Source organism: Sparus aurata, chromosome 23 (assembly GCF_900880675.1).
Source record: "Sparus aurata chromosome 23, fSpaAur1.1, whole genome shotgun sequence".
NCBI lineage: Eukaryota > Metazoa > Chordata > Actinopteri > Spariformes > Sparidae > Sparus > Sparus aurata.
Genome location: NC_044209.1, coordinates 22,142,938 through 22,168,412, shown reverse-complemented (window position 1 = coordinate 22,168,412; position 25,475 = coordinate 22,142,938). Strand labels below are relative to the sequence as shown.

Below are 25,475 nucleotides of genomic sequence, written 5' to 3'. Positions count from 1 at the left end.
TGCTTTCCACTGTAGTAAATTTTCTTTCTCTCTCTGTCTTTCTTTCTCATGCACACTCTCGTGCTTGTTTACTTGTGTCAGGTTAAACAATATCCCTCCCTGACAATATCCTGAATGCTTGCTTTAATGTGCTTTTCCTCTTGTGGTCGGCACTGAGCCAGTTCCAGTTCTGCTCTGAGAAAGCGGGGCTCCCTGCAGGGTCCTGCTCCGGTGGCTCTTGGCTGGACCGACTGCTTCCCCTGAAGAAAATCCTGCCGAGGAATGCCAGAAATGTCCTTTTTTCAAACCTTGTCCTTTATGCCTCTCGTCCCTCCTATAGCCTCATCGTGGGGGTTGTTTTCTCTGTGGGGGGGCAGTATTGTTTTCATGCTATGCACAGACACACATAAACATACCCGGTTATGAAGTGGTTGATGAAGTGGTTGTTTTCTTAGAGGGACTCTTAGCATCAGTTGATGGGACTTTCTATATTCAAGGTGAGCATTAGGGCAGGATTTAAGACAGATGTGGAGACAATCTGTGCCGTCTCTGCTGACCGGTGAGAGCTCCACGGAATAGGAGAGCACTTCTGCAGATCCAAACAAACACAACGAGCAGACAAAAAGTTTACTGTGACAACCTGCTCTCAACAATCTTTGCGGCTTGAACTAAGGTCGCGCTTAATGGTTTTCTAGGGCTATCAGGTAGTGCTTCGGTGAGGCAAAGAACTCTGTGTGGTCCGTTTATCTCTCCTGAGTCCGTGCAACGCAAAGCAAAACAGTTAACATCAATATAACAAATAGTGATTGCACTTTGCAAAACCTGGTGCTTTGACATCTGCCGGGCTTGTGAGATGTTTTTTTCGCTGTGGGCGCTCAACAGGAGTTTCATCACACGCTAACCAGCCGCACATCCTGAAGACAAGTCTGTCAGCACCTCCAGTCATAACACATTCATCCCTGGGGGTTAGTGGAAATCCTGAACTGGGATTTCTGAATGTTAACCTCATGGGGAGGCTGGAAAGCTACTTTCTACACTGCATAGGTCAAAAAGTTCAGTTACATAACCCGAAAAATTGTTTGACAGCTGATGGAAATTTTGAGAGTGGTTTTTCCATCCATGTGCCACGGGCACAACAGAAGTGGTTTTGGGACTGTAATTGAATATTTGTTTATGTAAAGCACTTATCTTCCTCATAGTCAAATATCTAAATTAGATTTTTTTTATATATATATATATATTTTACATACTGTTCCGCATGAAGCCAGATAGTATCAAAATAGCAACAAACACAATAGCAACAAAGGCAGCACAGAGAGCTCCAGAAAGGGATTTTGCATGTGTTACGTCAGCGAACTTGCGGCTTTCCGTATGTTTAATGTCTCTGCCGTCATTCATCTAAAGTTGGCAGTGTCAGTCCGCCATTTTGTCCCAGACTGAAATATATTTACATCTTGGCTTGGCATCTTGACAATCGTTTGATGGATTCCAACAGTAGAGATACCCGCGGTGCTCAGAGGATGAATCAGAATGACCTTGGTGACCCCCTGACTTTTCCTCTTAGTAGAGCAACTAGATGTAAATCTCTGATTATCCCGAGGTCTTCAAATACTGACGCTTTGGCTTGGTGGCTCAGGTTGTCAGTATTTGACGACCTGAAGATGAAACTCAACAATCAGCTATCTTTATCCAGAAAGTTACATTTTGTCCTTTGACAGCAGCATAGTCACATTGAGCCATGGATGTAGAATGAGGGTTGGATCCAGCATCAGGCGAAGTCCAGTTCACTCTTACAAAAGCTGCTCTGGGCCACCAAAAAAATCTCCAAAAAAGAAACTTCTGCTAGCCGAGGGATTGATTGAAAAGGGATGGATTGATTTATTGTTGACTTTCCAAATGTTACGAGGAAGAAAGTATCAAATTACGGTGGTGAAACGAGGATTGTGACACTCAGAAAAGAAAAAAAGAAAAAAGGATATCCACCATTTTACAGCTATGGGGGAAAAAAGTCTCTTTGGGTCCCTGTGGATCACTTGTGAATACACGTTTTGGCTACTCTTTGAAACTGTCTTTCAGAGGCTGGTACTTGTCATGCGGGCTCGTTTTGAGATGTCAGCATGATGAATTTAGCATTGCTGCTGAGTCACAATCTTTCGCTTCATCTTCCAGTTAACAGCACTTTGGGTATTTCGTGTCACCCATGTGGCGTGATGCTTCGTGGTGCTCTGCGATATCTCACCCCTTGATCTGCCTTTTCTAACTGTGTGTGGCGCTTCGTCCCAAACAGTTTGACCCTTTCATGATGCCTGAACTGGATCTGTCTTCTAGGCAGTTATACACATGTGTATATAATTAGATGTCCTACTACTGGAGTGCCCTTTTGTATTCATCCCATTCTTACGTTCTAGGCAAACCCGCTGCCTCCACGACTGGCCTGTTTCCATCCCTAGTTAGACATAAATGAAGTGTTCCCAGCCCCTCACTCTCCATCTGGCCTGATCCTCTGCTTCGGGTGCCTCTCTGTATCTCCTCTAGCTGTCATGTTTTTCGCCCTCCCTGTCTCTCCCAATCGGACTATCTCTAGATCTCCTGAGTACACCAGCTTTCTCAGAAGTAGGTCCCCTTGCACCTTATATAATGTGGAAATTCCTTTACGCTTATGTTCCTGATTATACCACTGTTACGAAGTACACTGATGTCAGAGAACACCCTGTGTGTGTGTGTGTGTGTGTAGGGGATCGGGAAAAGAAAAAACTTTATCCTCCAGGGTTTTGGAAAACCTGCACCAGCCTCCCTCTCCAACTCTGTTAATCATTTATTTTCAACTCTTCTGCCCTTTAGAAATGTTGCCATATAAGCTGATAATGATGATGTATGGCTGGTAATAAAGAAATATTTCATCCCTTTAGGAATCCGCTCAGCTGACATCCTCGACACTCTGACCTCCTGCTGCATTCCAGCATCGACCTTGATGCCAACCTTATGATCTTTAAACGATCCACATAAAGCCAACAATAAATTCAGGGCCTCTCGATGCTGACGGATGATCAGTAGCTGGTATAAGTCGACCTTAAGAGGATGAAAACAAGAAACAAATCCTCACGTTTACCTGAGGTTCTGTCTCCTAATCCCCAAAATGCCGTGGTCTTTCGTAGAGATAAGACCAACCATGGCAAATCAAAGCCTGGCTTTTCCCTCTGTGATTCCCCGGTGTTGACCCGGCCAAACGATGGAGAACATTTCTTTCACGTGTCCCGCCAATGCTTGCAAAAGAAAAACAGAAAGGAGAGGCATTTCCAGGAGAGGCAAAACACTCGTAACCGCCGGTAATACGTTTCTCATGGTGGTGCGTCCGGAGCAGCGAGGGAGGCAAATGCCTTTGGTTAAGCGGAGCTATTTATTCTGTCCCTGGAAACGGTCAAAGAACAACAAAAGCATTCTCAACAAAGAGCAGCACGACCTGATGCCGCCGCCTGTTTTCCTCTGTCTGCGGTGACTACAACCTCCATCGACACGGGGGCACTACGGGCACACATCATACTCACAAGAGCCACACAATAGGCACACTCAGCTCGGAGGGAACTTTTCAACTCGAGCGCTGTGTGAGAAACCACACCGAAATAAGGGACACTGCTGAATTAATCCTAAAAAAAGGTTCAATTTCATTGCGGGTAAGCTCATGGAGAGAAAACAAAAACACTGGCAGCTCTGTTGTTTGGATTTTGCAGGACGCGGTGAACACGAATGGCCACTCACATGTGCTTAAACTGTAGTTTACACACACACACACACACACACACACACACACACACACACAGCTGCCCGAGTACCCACAGTGAACTGTGTCCGCTGACTCACTACAATCTTGGGAGGGAGTCCAGGTTTTCAGACTGACGAGGAACAGATTCTGGTGGTCTGGATCTTTTCGAGCTCTTGATTTTCAACCCACAGCGCTCTCCTTGTTTACTACAGTACCGGATTAGGGAGTTATTTGGAGCACACACACACACACACACACACACTATCACAATCACAATCACATGGGCAAGTACCTACTTTAAGCATCAAGACACGTGCTTTGCGTCAGGGATAGGATAAGAGGTCTTTCTCCTTCTTTCATTTATCACTGTGTCCATATTTGTTTTTATACAATATCAAACAGGAGTCTGCAGCCATGGTAGCACTCTGTGAGGCTGCATGCAAATATGTTCACAATGTGAAATGTTGACGTTTAGCAGGTGTAACCACGTTCACCTTCTCAAGTTTCACCCATACTTTCCACACTAACCATTGCACAGACAGGAGGTGACACAATATCGTGAATTTGAAGCTTTTATACGCCATGTGTGTTACTCGCAAAACAGTGATCTTCACTTCGGCCACCAGCAGCTCCTTGAGGTTCTCGATCTTTCGCCACCAGTCTGCATCTGCGTGAGTGGCGGATGGGCAGAGACAGGCAAACACTCACTGCATGTGTCGGACGGTGCAACATAACTTCGGATGTGCAGACTTGCAGACTTACAGCCGAGGCTGACGAAAATGTCCTAAACTAAAGTATTGGACAAATGGTAATTGTTACATTACGAAGGCACTCCATGAAAAGATGATCAGATTCCCAATTCATCCCGAGGAAGACATGAATGTGTACAAAATGTCATGCTGCTCCGTTCAGCGTTTCACAAAAATCCTGATGGTGGCACTTAAGGAAAAGCCACTAGGATTTATCATCTGGTAACCATGAATGTCTATACAAAGTAACATGACAATCCCTCAAATAGCTGTGGAGATATTTCAGTCTGGACCAGACTGATGAATCAACCAGCAGACCGTCACTCCCATCCCTTGAGCCATCTCGATTGCATGGCTTTGTTTATTCTACTGGATGACTCTCCTTTAATTTAGAAAACATGCTTGGCTGTCAGAGGCAGGTGAGTGATGATCATCTGACTGTGATGACTTGTTCTCAAGAAATTCTTGTATCTGTAATAAGGCTCTTTCTGGCAGCAGCGTGAGTTAATTTGTGTTGGCAGCGTGGGTGAGCTGCCACCTGTTGACGTGTCGGTATTATGAGTTCTTCGGGTGCGGTTAAAGATTTTGACACAATGAAAAACAAGCCGTAGAATTCGGTGACTTTTCAGTGGAACCGGCCTCCAGGAATATTTTTCAAGGTTTTTCCTGGAGCCTGGGACAATTAATTGGTCGAAAAGTCAACTGTCACATCTTTTTTGTGTGATTACTTGTTTTCTTTCTTTCTCCTCGTTTTTTTTGCTCTACTGGCTCTTTGTGTTATGTAACTGTCTTCCACAGAGGTACAAAGGCGTGTGCATGTTTGTGCGTGAGTGTGTCTGCGCAAGTGTGCGCTCAACTTTGTCATTCCTGTCAAAAATTTTCATATTGTCTTGAAGCTTCCTGGTGTAATCGGCCAAATCAGTGTGTGAAAAAAGAGCCTGGAAACAATAGCTGGAGGTCAGACGGGTCATGGAAAGCTGTTTGAGGAACAATGTTATCTGGAGACCTGGTAATAAAATCCCAGTAGTGTGGAAAGGTACAGGCCCTTTGAGTACAGAGCGGCTTCCGCTCTCCCAGATTCACCTGGGCCTTCTATTAGCTTAATGGACCTTCCTGTCAGTCAAGTCTGCACAAACAGTTTTACACTCTGTCAGTCAAATACAGACTTCCTGATGTGACAGCCTGTCCTCACCACATGGCAGGCCTTATTTTTTACTGGGCTGCAGATGAATGTCAAGTGAGATCAGGACCTTTGACATATCGCGAGGACAAGATGTCTTAGCCCTTTTTACCCTGAGAATCATTTTTTTATAAACGACTTTTCATCCGTTCTCACCCTGTTCTGTGTTAATCTGTGTCAAACGTATTGCGGTGTTGCAGAAAAGACACAGTTTCTTCCACAACAACAGCGCAGTGGCATGCGATGTGAGCTCGTCTTTGATAATCATCGTTTGTTTGTCTGGAAGTTTGACGCTGGGCATGAAAATGTGTGTGGGTGGAAAACAGAAGAGGACCAAAAGAACATCAATATTATTCTGCAGCTGCAGAGTGCACGGTGCCTTAAAGGAAAAATCCTCCTCATCGGTCTGTCATCCCACAGAGATGTGAAAGAAGCGCGAGTCATGCCAGCAGGAATAGGGCGAAGACAGATTTCTTGTAGGATCATTAAAGGTCCAATGTGTAGGATTGTGTTTTCATTGTGGTAGAATAAGCGGCTCCTTGCTGCACCACCATGTTTCTACAGTGGCCCTGAATGGACAAAACCAAACAATGGCTGTGAAGAAGGACTTCTGAAGTTTAGTGGAAAACATTCAAGAATTAACTAAAATTATCGACAGAATTTTGTCTTTTTTGTTAGCATGCTAACCAGCTAGCCCCGTCCCCTCGTGGTCAAAAGCTCCTGTGCAGCTAACTGAGCTAACTAGCTAATGGTAGCTAAAGTTAGCAGCAGTTACCTGTCAAGTCTTACATATTGTACCTTTAAAACTTTCAGGGTGAGATGATTTTCTTTTATGAAATCTGCAGCTTCACGGCTAGATGCCACTCAATTATTAGGTTAGAATTATAGGTATTTTGTACATCAAAATTACAATCAAACATCAGTGATATCTGGATCAATAGTTAGCATTGGTGTAGCTGCTTCTAACTTGGAAATGCATCATCCCGAACTGTTTTCTTCAGCGCTTGGATCAAGAGGACACTGACGCTCGCAGCACTACAGCAGCTGCGAAAGCATCTCTGTTATCCCAAAGAAAAATCTACTATAACCTTACAAGACACACAACATTCCTCGAGACACTTTTCTGCCAAACTAAAGTGCACTTACTGTTTGCCTTAGATCGAGGAGCAAAATAATAAGCTCGGTCTCATTGGGGTTCATGCTTTCAGAGTGCAGAGTAAAAGTCCCTGGAAGTGTAAACACAGCAGGATTTCTGGGGCTCTTATGCAAGCGTGCTCTCACCCCTGGTTATACATGACACGCTGGGAAATATCAAATTAAATGAGCTTGACCCCCCAAAAAATTGCAAGATAAATAAAGAGCTCTATTATTACTTACCGGGCTGTTGTGGCTAATGGCAGCAATCTCCATTGAAAAAATACACAGGAAAGAGAACATGATGTTCCTCGTCTCAGAGTGGCTGTTTTTTATAGTGAGGCCTCCCAAGGTGCTGCGAGGATGAGACGCTGTTTGCGACTTTAAGTTGGCGCCTCAAAAAACCTTATATAGCACACTTTACATTTTTATTGGGTTGAATAACAATGGGGGCACATATACTCAAGTACTTACTATTTTTTTTTTCATGGCAAAAGAATCAAGAAATAAATACATTTTCATGATGTTTATTTTAGTTTTATTACCTTTATTTTACTGATTATCAATAGATATTCAAATTGCTGTTATACTAAAGTGAGATATACTGACCAATGATGTCATTTCAGGCACAAATACTTAGGCTTTTCTCTTTAAAAAGGTGTGATACATCAGGTAAGACTGCAGTATTTTGGGTGGGGCAGAAGTGACTCCACTTGACTTGACTGTCCCAAGAAAAAAAATGACATGAGACTTAGACCAAATGTCTTGAATCCATGGTGTAGGTCCAATAAATACAAACGAAATAAAACAGTATGGAATTGTGTAGTTCATTGAGGACAGTTTAGTTTATTCAATTGTAAAAATCGGAGAGAAAGTATTTTTCTCTTCTGATTATAATGCCTCCCCCAAAACTATGCTGTAAAATGATGTACATGCATATAAGTTCATCGATAACTCTAATCCAATAATATCATATACTCTATTTGGAAAAGGGCCTTTCGTGCATAATGAGAATGTTTACTTTTGGTACTTTTTAAGCCATGACTCCCTTGTATGAGATTATTTCTACACTGTGGTATTGCTACTTTTACTTATGTACAAGACCTGAGTACTTCTTACATCACTTCTGCTTGACGAATAATGAAATATTGTGTAACGCTAAATGTTTCCTTGGGTGGAGGCCCGAGTGGATACTTCTGTTTAGACTCATTATAACATAATTGCCTATAGACGGCTAGACTGAGGGAACCCAGACAATTACTCAATGATAAGTGACGTGTTGAAGAAAAGGCCCATTATGCACAAAATACATAACAGTACATTTATTTACATTGCAGTAAAAATCCTTATGGGTAATTTCCTTTCTGTTTGCCAAAATAAATGCCTGGTATCCTATATCAGGCACAAAGTTTGGCAGCACTCAAGCAAGAAATGATAACAATTCATCGGTCAAACCACACCACTCATTTCTCATGGACCACTACGAGAGCATAACTGGCTCTACAGCACCACCAAGAGGTGCTGTAGCACACTGACAACCAAATCTGCTGGACTGACGATGTCTAACTGTAGTACACTTTTTTTTTTTTTTGAAAATGGATTAAATATAGCTTTTGCAATCTTATTTATATGTGAAGCCAGCCCTACAGATTAACTGGCTGAGTAATGCAATACATTTAATGTGTGATTTATATATTTATCTTTTTATTTTTTGTGTGATTGGATATTTTAAGCACCATTGCACCAAGACAAATTCCTCGTTTGTGTAAAAACCTACCTGGCAATAAATCTCATACTGATTCTGATTTCTTCAGGTTTGAACACTCCACACTTCACAGAGGAATACTATACATATAAAGACACAAAAGGGAACACCTAATGTTACTGTTTTGCAGATTACGAGTGCACATACACTTGAAAATACATGACCAGTTCATTAAATGTGTGAAATAATTCTGTTTCTTTTTTTAAAATCCCACTTGTTGTAAGAAAATCAAGTTTTTAGGACTCAATTATATGAGTATTATGAGCATTTTTACTTTTCATGTTCCATGTAAGTTGTTTTGTTGATAATACTTGTGCAGTGTAAAGATTTCGAATACTTCTTCAATCACTGCTGAAGATTAAGCAATTAAAAAGGCATAAGAGAGAAGACGAAACAACAACCACAACTTGATCCAGCTCTTTCCAATTTATTGAGACAGAGATGCACAATTAATGTGGTTGTTAAATGATTTGAGGAATTAACTCTACTTGAATATGTCTGCTGTATGCTGTTCTTACTCCCTTCTGTGACAATGATGGGTTTTTTTTCAACTTTAACATACAACTGAAATCAGCATGAGGAACAAAAACTTCAGCAAGACTGACAGTTTAACCAATCAAGTGTTGGATTGTTACAGAACTTCCACCTTCAGATTCCCCTTCATGCTCAATGTGTGCTCTAGATCGATACTGAACAGCTCAGTGAACACACGGACGCCCCCTTATGGCAATATCAGAGCGTGTGATTAAACATTCACTTCATCTCCACTGACATCTTGATGCTAGTTTAATTTTATTCCCTTTACAGCTCAGTATGTGAGGTCAGTTTGCAGTGTAATAGAGGCAAAGTAGGTGTTTCTGAAATCGAAGAGGTGCTCGGTGCACAAGATGTTGATCATTGCTGAAGAACAATGCCAATGCAGAGAGAAAGAGATGATCTTGATACAACAACGTGGAAAAGACAGACAGGAATCACTTTACCCTGAATAAGCTTCTGTCCACATAATCAGTCAAGACACCTGCACATCACAGAACTTATTTATGACTGGTAGTGCAACACTGCCACATAGAAAACAATGCAGGTTTTATAAAGGAACAATTTGCATAAATAATATTTAACTAAATAAAACACAGAAACAACAAAAACTAAGACAACACAGATTACAAATTATTCTATTTTTCTCGCAGGAATGAATGAATAGTAATTTCTGAGCAGATGTTTCACATTTTGTTACCAATTCTAAAAAGTGGATAGAAGTTTATAACAAATGGCAGTCGGACAGATCATCTTTAGGAGTGTCCCCTCTTGTAGATGTGGTGACACCCGGGAAACTGCATCACACGCAAAAATCACTATTCAACACCACACAGATTATCAAGAGATACAAGTGACATTAAGAGAAGAGGAGAAGCGGTCAGATCTCATTCCTCAAACCTCCCGTCCAGGATGCTTTCGAAGGTGAAGGGGAGGAATTTGAAGCCCTGGCCTAAGTAAAACTTGTTTTGAAACTCCACCCTGTACAAAAAATAAAGATCCAATTAGAAAAACAATGACCAGGAAGCGTCTCTTACAATAACTTGGGCACACAGTGGTGATTGGCTCTTGGGTTGGGTAACGCTGAGCAGGGCAGTTGAGACTGTTGACCCATGCTCTTCATTCCACAGTCTGAACCCAACTACACCGGCTCATGTCTACATCCCTGCTCCTGGACCCGGGTCCTGGGGCCAGACACCTAAGCTTCTTCCCTTCTGGAAAATGATCAGGCTCTATTTTTAAAAAGGCCGATGCTAAATGATGGCTGGGTGACCTTTTAACTGAGGAGCTACAGATACCTGCCATTCCATAGTCTGTTGGGTTGTAGGAAATCAGACGAGGAGGGGATTGTCGTATTAAAACTGTTAATATTCCCTGCAAATTCTCTGCAAAAACAAAGGAATAATTTAAAAATTGTGCTTTTGGTGTTTAAACTTCATATCTACCGTCTTATCTGTGCTGAATTAACCACAAAATTCACCGGCCACATTTGATCTTAAACCCACTGATAAACTTAGATTATTTTATGTAATTATAAACATTATCTTACTACTTTTGTAGTACTAGAAAGTACATGTTCCTACATATACTTGGTATTCAGTGGTTAAGGAGTCTGGGGTATCGCATAGAAAATCTCTGGACAGAATAATACCACCTCTACTCTGGCAAACAAACTAAAAATAAATATGATAATTGGTGTTTTATACAAGCTTCTCTGCATACAATGTACTGCACCTGAAAGTCCCTGAGGGCCATTTAGTGAAAGCTGAGTCACCCAGCATTCCTGTGTAAAGGGTAATTATAGAGAAGCGAGGATGCAACACAGGCATGCCCTGGAAATGTACCAGTGGATTAAAAGCTAGGATGACATTCAGCAAGGCCAGACAAAGACATTAATGAGGGGACAACGGAGGAGTCGCAGGCTGCTCTGCAGACCACACATGCAGGAGAAACGCACTGTGTCTGCACACCAACTGCTGCCAGACATGTTCAAGGCCACAGGCCAGGAAAGAGAGTGGGGGAACTTCTAAGTGGGACACACCATTGTTGACGGTCAGACACACCCTGATGATGTGAATGTGTCGTTACATAATTTGTTGGGAATTTTAATTAAAGTAAGCATTATAACATTTGTATGTTTGTCCTGATTTATAATGAGGTAAAAAAAAAAATACATACACACACACACACATATATATATATATGTATATGTATGTAATCATATATATATATATATATATATATATATATATATATATATATATATATATATATATATTTATATTTATATTTATATATTTATATATTTATATATTTATATATATATATATATATATATATATATATATATTGCTAATTCTAAATGAGTTTTTATAGTATGGAGCATGGCAGACAGAGTGACACTGTTCTGGAAGTCAGTCAATTAAGGGAACTTGTGATCTAAGTATCATTTTGCATCTTTACAATACAAACCAATTCCTCACTCTGATACCATTTTTTCCGCCAGGACCTATGTTCAACTCTGACTTTGTTTTTGTTTTTTTTTAAGTTTTTCCCAATAAATTGCTGTCATTTACACTTCAATTTATACCTTTAGCACCAAGTGTGTCGCTTAAATAATCATTTTACCTATTTAATACAAAGAAGCTGGGCCTGGTTCTTTAAGTTGAAAGACACGAGGCTGAAATAGTCACCTACTGTCTAAAATTACCAACAGAAAGAGTATCCTGTCATTTCTGTTTCTACGCACCCTGGGATAGTCTTCTGAGAAACTGTCAAGTTTAAAACTAGCCTGCAGATGGAGCTATAGCTCTGTGGGTAACAATACTGTCCCTTGGCCCAAGTGAAGTCCTCTTTAAAAAATAGTAAATCCAGTGTACAGGATCCTAGTTTTGCTCAGTTTTAATGCTTACTATGTATTAAACTTCTGAACAATGATGAGATGTGCAAAACTGTACAATGGATCTAACCATAGGTTCAAAAATAGTTTAATCAAAGCCCCTTCAAACCATTAAAAACTAAATATAATAATATCAACTGATAAAGACATACATACCAAGAAACAAGTGCAATATACAAAACAATTACACAACTTACCAGTGCAGTCGCAGTGCATGCAAGAAGGCTGACAGGCCTTCCATAATAAGAAGAATGGCAACTGTGAGAACAGCGAATGCGTAAAAGACTATAGCCAGAAGGATAAAGCCTCCCAAGCTTCTGGAGGAAAGGCCAATGTGCATCACCATGGACCACAGCACCTCTGACAGCTCTGTGCACAGGACAAAGAAAGCACACAGATTTGAGAGGCCCTGCATTTCATTTGAGTGTATGTCTATTTCTCATAATAAGCTGCTGTAGTAAGTTGTAGGCAAGCCTCAATGACACAAGTGTGACATACGTGCATGAGCCAGACTGAGGGCCCACAGCCGGAGATAGGAAGCAGTGTTGGAGATGCAGCCCAGGCAGTACTCGATGGTGTGGATTGCCTGATGCACTGCCATATCCCCAAAGTTAAACTGTTGGACAGAAGAATAGCATCAAAATGGAACCACATGTCAGCATGAACCTCTAGAAACAACCCCTCTATAACCAGTCCTGAGGTCCACACCGGAGGAATGTGGGTTAGCTGTGTGTGCATGATTGCTCAGGTTATTGACAGGAAAGCCCTTTGCCACTGGAGATCAGCAGAGACCAATAAATTAGAAGAGGGGGCATCGTCGTCTTAGGACCCTGTGAACCCAAAGAATTAGCTGCCCTACTGACGCCTCATGCACAACGCCGCAACTACAAGGAAACACCGACCCTACTGGCGCCCACAGCTTGAGGAATCCCTGCAACCCATGTTTCAACAAGTGACTCCTGGAAAACACCGACTACCACTTACACACACACGCACACACACAGACACATACACACAGACAGACACAGCTAAGAGCAGCAGGCAACGGTTTACAGTATACATAGACAATAAAGCGAGGGGCAGGAAGGGACAGAAATTCTAGCACATGCATGGGATATGTTGATGGGTGGAGGTGCAGCGTGAGCTCCTGTCCTACCTCTTCCTCCTCGTGGGCCTTGACAGCAGGTGACAAAAGGCAACGCTTGGTTATTGACAACACACACACACACATAAATTCAAACAGACAGACAGACAGTGAAAGACATCAGTGAAAAGAAAAGTAAGGAGAGAAAACAGTTACTCTTAAAAAGGAAAGAGGGCAAAAACAACATTACGGGATGACAACACTCTGCTCACAAGTGCATTCAGGGCATTTTAGGATCAAATCAGGGGAATATATCAGTTTTGTCTTACAAAACATAAAACAACTCACACAATTCAGCACAATCGGTTTCCTGGTAGTTGTAAAGCTCTTCATGATGTACAAACAACCAGCTGGGATATTCTTTATATTGATTCTTTATAGCAGCTTACAAGCAATAGATCTGAATTGAATCTCTCAACAGCGTTTACTATAATCTAAACGTGGCAAGCTGTTAAACCTTTCTGAACCACCGGACCTTCATCTATATTTCATGCTTTTATTAGCCCACAAGGGAAATGGAAACATGAACTCTCCGTTTCCAACCGTGGCTGAGTGACTGAATTATTCAAAGATACATGTAGATCCTATTCTCCTGGTTCTCTTTTACCTCAGGCTCCTCCTCGGAGTGCTGTGAGAGCTGGTCATGCTGAATGATTTCAGCCTCATCCTCCGTGGGCCCGTTGCCCACCCTGATCCCTCCAAAGTTCTGTGTACCCTGTCATAGAAGATGGGCAAATCAACAAAATTAAAAAAGGGATGAACAATGAATTATTGTGCTTTTAACTGGGGTACAATACGTAATGTAAGTCTACTTCATCTTACCAGGTTTTTCCTCCACAAATGCTGTCTCCGCAGAACAAGAGTTTTCACTACTAGCATACAGGGAACACAAGCCAAGGCGATTACCACCAAGAGTGATTGTATGCCCATCTACATATTCGGGATAAAGAGAGAGAGAGAAAAAAAACATTAAAGAAGGATAATTATGTTGCCTGGATTCATTTCAGGACAAAAGGATGGAAGTGGGTATCTAACCTGTCCTCTGTAAAGCGCTTTGTTAGTGGGGTCGTTATAGTTGAAGAGGAACATGTTGATAAAGGCGATGAGGAGGCTGGGAGCATCCTTGGAGGTGCGCGCATCGTATGAGAGCCACTTATAGAAGATCAGAATGACTAGGTATCCAAACAGACTGGACATGAAGACAATCTCTGGGATGAATCCCAAGTAGATATTCAGAGGCTTCTTGAAGTACCTGCAGAGAAGCGCAGCCAGTCACGTTGTCACCTTGGTAAACTCAAAGTGAAAGAAAATCAACAAAGGCGAGTATGATGATGATGGGGATGAAGATCTTACAGGTGGTTGAAGAGACTGAGACTGACTCCGAACAGCATGTGAATGACTCCCAGGATAACAGACATCTTCATCTTGAACGAGTTCAGGAATGTCAGCTTGTTGGTGGCAATGTTCCATATCTGAGGGACAAAATGGTCGGAGACGGTGTGAGTGATATTGACAAATAGAATACCACAATACTTTTAAAAACATTTTTAAAAGTATGTTTCTACCTCAAAGTATCAAGAGGGAGAACAGATTAGAAATAAAAATATTCACCGGATCGATGCCGATGGGGTACGGCCCTTTGAACACTCCATCTAATGCTGGGTCCAACTGCAAGACTTTATTGGTTTCCAGTGTTGCAAACCTAAACAGGAGATTGGTGATCAGTTTTGTGACTTTAATTACAACACAGGTGCAGTGATCAATAGGTTTAAGCGACAGGCAGTGATTGCCAATGACACTTACGTCCAGTTGCCTCCTATTCGAGGGTCAAACATGGGCCTGACACTCCAGCCGGAGCCAAACAAGTTGAGTGACTTGGAGAAGCAGTCGTTGTAAATGATCCCAGTGTAGATTGAGAAGACTCCCATCAGCAGGATGATGTAACGCCCTGCAAACACCATGCTGAACATCTGCCGCAAGACAATCAATGAGAGATCAGTTGGGTTTCTCGAACATGAAAAATCTCTGCAGTTATGAACGTAAATCCACAGAAGCACCAAACCCTGTACAAATCTGGGAACAGTGATAGGGGCTGATGAGATGGCCATGATGGGATCCATACCTCATTGTCGTTCTTCTGGGCCATCAGCCTACTCTCTCTCAACACAAGGTACAGGGCAGCACAGGTCATGAGCGTCCCGTGGCCCAGGTCACCAAACATAACCGCGAACAGGAAGGGGAAGGTGATGATGGTGTATGGCGCTGGAGACGAGGAGTTGGGGAGGCAGGCAGCACATGAGGGGAGGGTGGCGTGGCAGGTGAAACAACATATGAGTGAATACACATGTCACAATACACAGCATGTTCCAACAAGGCGATAATGGGTGATGATGCAGAGTAGGCAACAAGTGACTGTAATTTAATATTACAGGCAGCTGGGTAAACAGAAAAGGTTCAGTGTGTAGGATTAAGAGGGATTTAGAGGATCTATCAGCAAAAAAGGAACATGATATTCATAATCATGTTTTCATTAACGTAAATCACCTGAAACTAAGAAGCACTGTTCTTGTTACCTTAGAATGAGAAGAACAAACAAATAAAACTCTGGCTCTAGAGAGGGCCTGTTGTGTTGCGTGTTTTTAGTTTTAAGCTCGGCGAGGGAGAGACCAGGGTACTTTGGTTGGTTGCCACACTGCTAGATGCCACTTAATCCAACTCACTGGACCTTTAAAAAAAAAAAAAAGCAGTGTAACACTGATGGTCTGACTAAGAAAGGTGTGACATGCATACCTGGGTTAATCTCCCGGTAGCTGCCAATTCCATACGCGTCCACAATGTTTTGGAAGCCTGAGGTGAACTTGTTGGTCTTGTTATAGGTGGGTGGGGTCTGTTTGGACTGCATCCTGTTGAGGATGGAAGGCACAGTGGAGCCGCTCTTCTCCTACATGTCAGGCAACACAAGATACGATACGCTTTCACAGACATGAACAACTAGAGCATTTGAGAAATGGAAATCTGGTCTGATACCACTGTCTTCTTTAAAATCTGATTTAATAATTGTATTAAATTCATTTATCTGAGCAGAGTTCACAAAGCCTGCCAGGACAACATTTTAGAAGTAGTGGTACAGATAAGATCTTGATGCAGTACACCACAGCCTCATGTTTCGAGATACACAGAATAAAAACAGCCGAGAGATAAACTGATAGTAGAGAGGTCTCTGTTGCTGTGCACAACAAAATATCCAGTAAAAGAGCACTCCTCCTTTTTTTTTTTTTAAACAATTGGAGATGCAACGATTAGTCAATTGCAAGAAAATCTGCTGCTTACTATTTCTAACGCATTAATTGTGTAAGCCATTTTTGAAGGAACATTTTTGACTAATCGTGAAAGTAACTAGGAGATAAATCGATAATGGAAATTATTGCACTCATACAACATGGTCAGATTCACAATCAACTTGAGAAATTGTGTGTTGTTATAGAGAACGTCTTTTTATTCCAGGCATTCTACTTCCTTTTCCAAACCTGGTCTCTCTATTACCCACAATGCAACTTGATTGCTGACAGTTCAGTTGGAGCTTCGAGTGTGCTAATCTAGGTTTGGCTAATGTCGCCCTGAGTAGCATCGTGAAGCACAGATAAGAAGCAGCATAACAGACGACGCCCTCTGGCGCCACAAAAGCCCTTTTAATACTTTTCCACATAAACAGTGGTTTCAAACTGGTTCTGCTACATTCAATACGTTACCTTAAAGGGATAGTTCGGGTTTTTTGAAGTGGGGTCATATAAAGTACATATCTATAGTCGATCTGTTTCCTACCGTAATCACCGATCAGCGCAGCCTCAGTTTGGAGAAGTAGAGAGCCGGTCAAGCCCAGAGGCTCAGCTTTGTACTGCAGTGAACGGGGTTCAGCAGAAAAGCGAAATTAACCACCTAAAACAAGGCTCACGTATAAATGTTTACATCAGTTCAAGTGTACGTTGTATAGGTAAAATTCACACCGCTTTACATCACTGTCAGACCGCGCTTTCTTTTGGCACTACATTTTCTCAACCACAGAACCTCCGTATCCCTACGCATTAGCGTAACTGGGCAACAGCTGATCTGCGAGTAGCGGCTGAACGAGAGGTTTACTTTCGATAAAAACTAAACTTAACTCTCCGTATCCTTCTGCATTAGCGCTCATGCGTAGGGATACGGGGGTTCTGCGGTTGAGAAAATGTAGTGCCAAAAGAAAGCGCGGTCTGACGGCGATGTAAAGCGGTGTGAATTTTACCTATACAACGTACACTTGACCCGATATAGATTTTTTTAGGTGAGCCTTGTTTTAGGTGGTTAATTTCGCTTTTTTGCTGAACCCCGTTCACTGCAGTACAAAGCTGAGCCTCTGGGCTGGAGCGGCTCTCTACTTCTCCAAACTGAGGCTGCGCTGATCGGTGATTACGGTAGGAAACAGATCGACTATAGATATGTACTTTATATGACCCCACTTCAAAAAACCCGAACTATCCCTTTAAACTTGAACCAGAGTCTACTTTCTGAGAAGAAAAATGGCACCTTGTGTGACTGTGTTGATAAAACATGAACTGGACCTAAAACAGTGCATATTTTCTATAAACATAAACTACCTGGTGCTCCGTTACTCACCGTCCCCCTGCGCAGGGCAAACTGGATGGAGTCCAGGTCGGAGACGGGACACCACACCTCAGCGATCAGACACTTCTGAGTGACGTCAATGTTGCAGAGGTTGAGGGTGTGGTAGATGGCCTTCATCTTCCTCACCTTGATGAACCACACTCTGACTGTCTTGGCTGCAGCCTGCAGGACCCTCTGCCTGTGGTCCTCAGTCTGGTTTAGCACCTTTGGGGGCAGACAAGAGTAGAGCGGTCAGAGTGAAATCTTTTACATGACTTTACCAGAAGTGTTCTTCATGATTTTATAATGGCATATCTGGTTGATTCTGATTTTGTGTCATAAGTCTTATGTTGTTTATCTTCAACTCATAGTTACTGTTGCCCATCTAGGCCAGGAAACTTGTTAAAGAGAGATTTTAAAGCTCTTTTAGGCTTTTCAGGTTCTAAAAAAAATGTCTAGCAGACATTATGTAACCTAATCTCTACGGTCCTGGAGCCAAAAATATCCACTGTGGGAGCCAACACCTAGTCCTGCCATTTTGGTTCACCCTGTGTTTTTTTGGGAAGTACAAGCAGATCTTAGGGAGGGTAAGTCATTTTTCTCTTGATTAGAAATGAAAAACTTCTTCTTACTATGTCCAGTGTACACACATTAATCAAAATGCTATTGAAAAGGCTAGAATAACAAGAAAAATAAATAGCAGCACCGAATCATAAAATAATCTAAATTAAAAGGCCTGATCAGTTGAGTCATATGCAGAAGAAAAACGGGCTGTGTAAAGCCTTTAGGTTTACCCGGTGGAGATATGGGATATTCTCAGGTATGCCGCTGTATGACTCACATTTAAAGTCGAGTCCCATGATCAGCAAATAGCAGGACATTTAAGCTCTGTGCTGTCTGCCTACGGGCATAGTCTTGCATGCTGTCGAGGGGCTTAATGGCCCACACATAGCTGAATGATGTCCAAATAGTCGGCCATTCTTCCGCATCCATGCTGTTCTGTCATTTAACTCTCGTGCCCACGTAGCGACAAGCATAACACTGCATCCACAAACACCGAGATCCTCATTCCCGTATGTAAGGCCTTGAGGGGTACCAACTGATTTGTCAAACAGGACGCATGTCAAATATCAAGTATCTGTCTCGTGCGAGCCGTTTCTGTGGCTGCAGCTGTCAATGAGCCTATAATATCTGAGTGCACGACACTTTAACAAATGTGATTTCCGTGATACGCGAGACTGTGTGACATGATGTAAAACGCCCACATAGGTAGACGTATCCTCGTATGATCACATTATTTTTATCATCCACTGATCTGCCAATTAATCGTTTAGTCTGTAAAATGTAAAAAAGATCTTTTTCATTATTCCACAGTAAATACACGAAAATGTAGACACCCAACTCACAATGTTAAAGTCAGTGAGAAAAAATACAATCCTGGATCGGTCCCTTTATCCAGATCTACACCAAAAGTTAATGAGTCTATCTGAGACCCATCCTCCATCCAAGTTTCATGGAAATCTATTCAGTAGCTTTTGTTTAAATCCTGCTGACAAACCAATCTACTTATGAACGGACACAGGGGAAAACATAACCTTCTTGGTGGAGGTAATAATTAGAGAACAGCTCTTATTTGCCAAGCTTAAGGAGGGAGGGATTCCCCAGGGCTCTACCTTGTGCTTCAACAATTGAACTAGGAGAAAGTCAACACTGTGGGGACAATAACAGCAGTGTTCTATTGACAAAAGTATTTTTCTTGCAGTTAGTAAATTTGCAGTACGCGTTTGTCAAAAGACAGACTCCAGGAGTCTCCTGCTGTTGTTGTCGCTTACAGAAGGGTTTTGATTAGTAATTACCATCTGAAACGTCCTTTAAGTATTCATCTCACCCTCAGTCACTATCTATGATTCATATCAGTGGCCAGTGAAGCACACGGCTCTGTTTCCAATGAGCTGTCATTTGTGCAACATGCATCAATCAATTGCTTATAAAATATCCGGCTTTGAGACGAGACAGGAAGCTGAGAATAACTGCAAAAGAGCAGATGTTGTCCTCCTGCCTTATGAAATTTCCTCTACCGTCACTTTCCGTTAGATTTCTTCCTGACGAAGCAGAAATAATTAAAAAAGAAAAGAGAACTAAACAGTCCAAGTGCATCTGTGAACAACTCCATGTTAAAGAGTCATCAGTGTGTAAGCGTTTCCTCTTCAAGTGTATTTACCATTTGCAGGTCTTCAATGCGTGCATTCACCCCTGCTAGCATCTCTTTCCTCTCCTGAGGCGTTTCTGGACATGGGTACAAAGTTGCTCTGAACCTGAAGACGGATGCAGAAGCACAGATGAGGATCTGCTGGACAAGAACATTTCATAACATTGTACAAATGATGTACAGTCACTAAAGTCACTGACCCCTCGCAGATCTTCTTGACACGATTCTTCAGTTGGTCTCCCTGGAAGAAGATGATGAAGACTGACTTGTGGACCTGGTCACCCTGTTGAAGCATAAGACAGTTAGATAGTTCTCTACTCAATTTATTGTAAAACTTCAAAAAATGTCTGATTTTCAAAGACTGTTGATCATATCTTATATAAATTAAACTAACCGAAGTTGGGTCCTCCAGAGGATCTTCAATGTCAGCCTGCCTCAGGAACACATTTCCTCTGCAAACTCTCCACAGCATCCTCTCAAATGTGGGAATACGTTCCCTGCCAATGACTCCAGCTACAAATCTATAACATGGAAACATTCTGTCATCACTGTTGTTGGTTATATGGATAAAACTTTTAAAAGAAATACAGTTAAAGCTTTGGCCAACAAGTCAAAGAAACTTTACAAGACCAGTGTGGGATGTATTGGCAATGTGTTTCTGTTAGCTTAGCATGAGCCCTTCTTCTACATTGGAAGTGGGTCCTCCACCATAGACATTATGTGAATGCCAAGCAACCTGAATATTTGCTTAACCTCTGGAACAAATATATTTCAAATGTCCATCTTCACAATATACGACAGATTGGCCGTTCAGTTTCTGTTTGTGATTAATTTTTAAGAAGCTGATCATTGTGCCAACATTTGCTGAAATGCCTCCACTAACAGGAATAACATTTGCGAATATGGATTCTTGATAGACTTCCGCTTTAGGTGACCTTTGTTTCCTGACTAAGCTGGTATGTGGGAGGTGACTGGCTGGTTGTAACACTCTGGTTTGAGAAACAGATGGCTGAGGTGCACAGACTGGAAATCTCCAGGAAAGCTTAATCCGTCTGAATCGGGGAAGACCAAAAAAGCAGACTCACCCCAGTCTGAGAGGAGCCCCTCGGTTGGGCTCATTGGGGTCCATGAGGGTCGATGACTCCTCCAGTAAACTGGGATCCTCCATCTGCATGAGAGTCAGGTCACACATCATCAGCTACAATGGCACATAATCATTGCTGGGACTGCATTAACATTCTGTATGAACATACTTGTGAACACTGCTGTTATAAACATCTCAAAGATTGTATTTACATGACTGCTGAGAACTAGACAGGAGAAAGATACAACAGCCTGTTAATGATTGAACAGCTACAGGTTTGACTAAATCATTCACCTCATTTCACTCTAACAACAACTTGTAAACTTTTTAGTGAAGGCAATTAAGTGGAACTGATGTTTCACAAAGTTCTTTGCTCCCGCAAATTAAAAGTATCCACCGAATAAATTCTGTCTCAAGTATTATGCAGCAGTGGAATTACAGGATATTAATGTGAATAGCTGGTGTGACTGGACCAAAGCCATGTGAGCATCTATAAACGATCACGAGTTAAACACCTCTTGCCAAATCGAGCAGAAATAAGTGCTTCTTTGTAAGTGTGTGAGTGAGATCAGTGCAGGCGGCTTATCAAGAGAATCTATGTTAGATAAGTTTTGGTTTGACTGTAACCTAACATTGCATATGAACTAGTTTATATGTTCTCAAATGATAAAACCACGGCAGTAGACAACTATAAAGCAAAACTCCCACTTCTCTTTCGGGCCACCGCAAGGTTGTAAACAGTGTGCACAGTCCAGCTGACCTCATCAAAAAACTGCTGCGTGCGACGCAGGATGTGTTTGAGCTCAGTCAATTCCAGGAAGTTCTTCTTTAGGGCCTCTTGGTTGGTGTTTATTTCCTTCAGCTCATTCTCGAGCTTCTCAAACGTGGCCTGTGGGGAGAAGTACAAAAGGTTCAGCAAAGGACCGCAGCAGACGACAGAGCTCGCGGTTTATCTTTGCGAGAAAGAGAGAGCAGTCACCTCCAGGTCGATCATGTCTCTTGGGAAAGGGACTTCGGGGTTCTCTCCTGTGTCAACTATTGGGATGTTGGCCTTCTTTATTTCTTTTTCCACAAATCCTGCAAGATAGGTAAAGTAAAAAGAGGATACAGGCGTACAGCCTCCTGGTGATTACCAAGGGCCCTATCTTCATTTGTAGGGTCCTTTAAAGGCTATAGATTTAATAATGAGTGGCAGCATGATTAAATTCCATTGCAGGCAGCTCCGGCACAGAACGTCTACGCTCACTTACTCAGTTTGCGATCCATCTCCTCACAACGTCGTACTTCATTGACAAACTTTCGCTGGAAGACATTCACATCAGGATTTAGCTGGAAAAAAAAAGGAATACAAGTGAGGATCAAGCAGCTGAGCAGACTGTCGTGTTCAAAGACATAAAATAAATTTAAAATAACAATTGTGCATCTTTTACATTCGTACATTGACATTTCAATAATTAAATGCTATGGCCAAATTCTGTATCACAATCCACCGACTCCCCTCCCATTTAAAAAGGTCCTTTCAAAGTCTATCAATAAACTCTTTTAATAAAGTGTAAAAACTATATTTGCAACTTCATTTGAGCATATCAGTTATTTTTAAGTAGTGGACCGAGTCAGAGTATAATGTGATGGAACGAGCAGGATACAGCCCATCTTATATTCAAGCACAAAGCTTCCCTCAGGGATTGTCAGGAATGGGTTTTCTCATGTGTGGAATGAGGGGTCAGCTGGGAGCACATGATGAACACGATGCAGAAGGCATGCACTTTCTCAACAATGTGACTGATGAGATGCTAGGTACTGGTTTAAGAGTTTACCAAGTTTCAGTGGGTAGAAAATGGCCATCTGTTGGTAATACACACAGAGCAATCATGACTCAGAGGACAGCAGGGTGACAGCGGACTTACATCACGAAACTGCACCATCCCGATCTCTCCCAGTTCACTGACACAGCAGTAGGCAGCTTCCGACTGGAGGAAGAGCTGAGCCAGCGTCATCTCTTCACTTCTGAAGAGTTCCCCCATGTTGCCGAAGGATGTGAGCGCTCAGCTCCCTTAAATCAACCAGAACCTATAGAGACTGAACATTGATAAAGTCAATTAATGACAAATACAAGCAAACTTGATCTTCATTTTAAGGGGGAAAATCATTTGGAGTCAAACTCTTGCAACACATAACAGATGTGAGAAGTCCGACATTCAACACTCGCCTCTGCATTTCACATTAGTGTCAAGATCACTAATGAGGGAGGCCTGTAACACTTGTGTGGTAGTTTAGCAGAAGTGTGAGAAGCTGGCATGTGACCAGACATGAGAAGAGAAAAAAATATTTCAGCTTGCTCCCATGCTGATCTCATGATCAGTGCAGGAATGCAGTTATGGTGAGTTTTCTCTGTACCATGTCAATATAGGGACCTTTAGGTGATTACAGCTTGTATAATAGATGCAATGCACAGGTAAGTAATGACTGTTGGCAGTCTGCAGCATCTGCAGTGTTAATAATTTGATATTAAAGGTTAAGATTTTCTCAGAATATCTCGCAGCCAGGCAGCATAACCTCCTACTGTGAACCGACCACACAGGGCTTATCTGTGGATTACAAGGTAGCATGTGACCTGCAGCTCTGGTAAGCCTCGATACTCCCACTGTACCAACGGGGAGTACAAATTCATCGATTGAACACAGCAAAATAGATTAAACACCGTGAAACTTGAAAAAACTACACCGATTACACATTTCGTATTTAGCTCATCTATTAACACACCAGGCAGCGACATTACCTCGTTTAGCGACGCTCCCTGACAACCGCAGCTCCACCTGTCAAAGCTGATGTCAAACAGCTAATGGCTACTGACAGACAATATTAATACGTCGCTGTCACAGCAACTTGGACATCGATCCACCAAAACCATCATCGCGATACAATAACATAACGTTGGCAAAGCAATGCAGTGATACGGTTAGCTAATCAGCTAATATGAGCGATAAGATATTAACTGTAACGTCAGTTGATGTTGTTGCTAGTCAGATTAGCAAGCGTTTGTTAGAGTCTAGTTACACTATAACGACAAAGACAACGTTGTACAAAAGATTATTAACTGTAATAGTGTTTTCTGACATTGGGAGGTTAGTTAACTAATTTAGATAACAGCTAACCGAGCTCGGTTTGACATTTAAAGAGTGTAGTGCTAACAAGAGAGCTAGCGTTGACGCTAACTGAGCGCACCTGTTGTCCGATTTGACTTAACCTCGCGTGCAATAAATACATAAACGCTTAGATACTTTCAACTGTTCATCGTGTCAACTACCGTATAAGTGAGTAATATTTCTGAACTCGGTGACAGCCCTTACTGTTAAGTCGGAGATTGTGTGTGTCTCCTCTCTGCTTTCCTTCTCAGTTTCCTCTTTGCTGTTTGTTATGGGTTGGTCGGTCGCTGGATTGTTTAAAGCAGACGGCTCCTCCTCTTCTTCGTCTGCTGTGAAGCTTTACGGCAGTTAGCACCCTTGACGTTGCATTACCGCCCCCCTCTGGACGGTCGTGTAATTGGTCCTAACTCCAAGAAATTCATTTTCTACCCTCTGTCGCCCTTTTTCTTCTTCCTTTTACATATTTGTTTATTTATTTGTTTGTTTATTGATTTATGTATTCATTTATGTATTTAAATGTGATTGTAACAAATGGAAAGAGAAGAGAGAGACACTGTGGCTTCAATTTGAATGCGTTTTTAAACACAGCACGCTTAACATACTCTGTGTTGTTAGTTTTATTTTGAAGGTTCGACCGGAAGTAGCGCTATACTATTTTGTTCTGCCTTGACGCTAATTAACGAAGTTGTACTTACTGGTCGTGGCCGCTAGAGGGCGACAACTCAAACCCGATTGACGGTATTTTGACCACGGACATGATTTTTACATAAGCATGAAATTAACCTAGCTAAGTTACAGGCCGAGTATAATTTTTCACGTGTATCTAACGTTCTTATACTTATATTGTCAGAGAGACTGGCTACACCTGACATTACCTCTTTGACGTCAAATAAAAGCTATCTATCACTGCTTGTGGACAAAGTTGCTAACGTTGCTAACGTTAGCTACCACCAGCGGCTTCACTGGCCTGGAGGCCATCACCATGGCTAAGAAGCTGGAAGAGTACTAAACATTTTTCACAAAGGTAAGATTTACTGAAGAACAAATTTGAATATATTGCATAGTTTATTGCTTGTACTTGATAACAGTATGTCTGACCTGACAGTTTTAATAAATTCCACTACATGACAAACATGACATTTATTTATGTTAATAATAATCTGTGTACAAGTCTTAATTTATCCACATTGAGTAATGTGGAGCTGTAGATTTAGTAATTTCCATGTATGGTCATCGTATTTTGAACGTCTCACT

General features: G+C 41.9%; 1 protein-coding gene across 3 annotated transcripts; it reads right to left on the bottom strand.

Moving 5' to 3' along the window:
- Positions 1-8,974: 8,974 nt before the first annotated feature.
- On the bottom strand, positions 8,975-24,560 carry atp6v0a1a (ATPase H+ transporting V0 subunit a1a). Of its 3 annotated transcripts, none has more exons than XM_030407958.1 (22): positions 24,426-24,560; positions 22,983-23,154; positions 22,326-22,404; positions 22,055-22,152; positions 21,836-21,964; positions 21,077-21,159; positions 20,386-20,512; positions 20,192-20,274; positions 20,004-20,097; positions 17,795-18,007; positions 15,935-16,085; positions 15,267-15,406; positions 14,948-15,114; positions 14,756-14,846; positions 14,498-14,616; positions 14,180-14,396; positions 13,967-14,074; positions 13,752-13,859; positions 13,157-13,201; positions 12,499-12,616; positions 12,198-12,369; positions 8,975-10,082 (listed from the first exon to the last, which is right to left on the bottom strand). In XM_030407958.1, exons 2-22 carry the CDS (start codon positions 23,097-23,099, stop codon positions 9,989-9,991), a joined length of 2,553 nt encoding a protein of 850 aa, XP_030263818.1. In that variant the 5' UTR covers positions 23,100-23,154; positions 24,426-24,560; the 3' UTR covers positions 8,975-9,988. The 3 variants fall into 3 exon arrangements, with proteins under 3 accessions (XP_030263818.1, XP_030263819.1, XP_030263820.1); XM_030407959.1 differs by having other exon boundaries at positions 13,157-13,174; XM_030407960.1 differs by lacking the exon at positions 13,157-13,201.
- Positions 24,561-25,475: the final 915 nt, after the last annotated feature.

Excerpts from the sequence above, each read along its gene's own strand:
- atp6v0a1a (XM_030407958.1), bottom strand. The coding sequence starts at position 23,099 with ATGGGGGAACTCTTCAGAAGTGAAGAGATGACGCTGGCTCAGCTCTTC. Across the intron at positions 21,965-22,054 it reads GAGACATGATCGACCTGGAG|GCCACGTTTGAGAAGCTCGA; the intron begins GTGACTGCTCTC and ends TTCTCCCCACAG. Across the intron at positions 13,202-13,751 it reads ACTCCGAGGAGGAGCCTGAG|CGTTGCCTTTTGTCACCTGC; the intron begins GTAAAAGAGAAC and ends TCAATAACCAAG.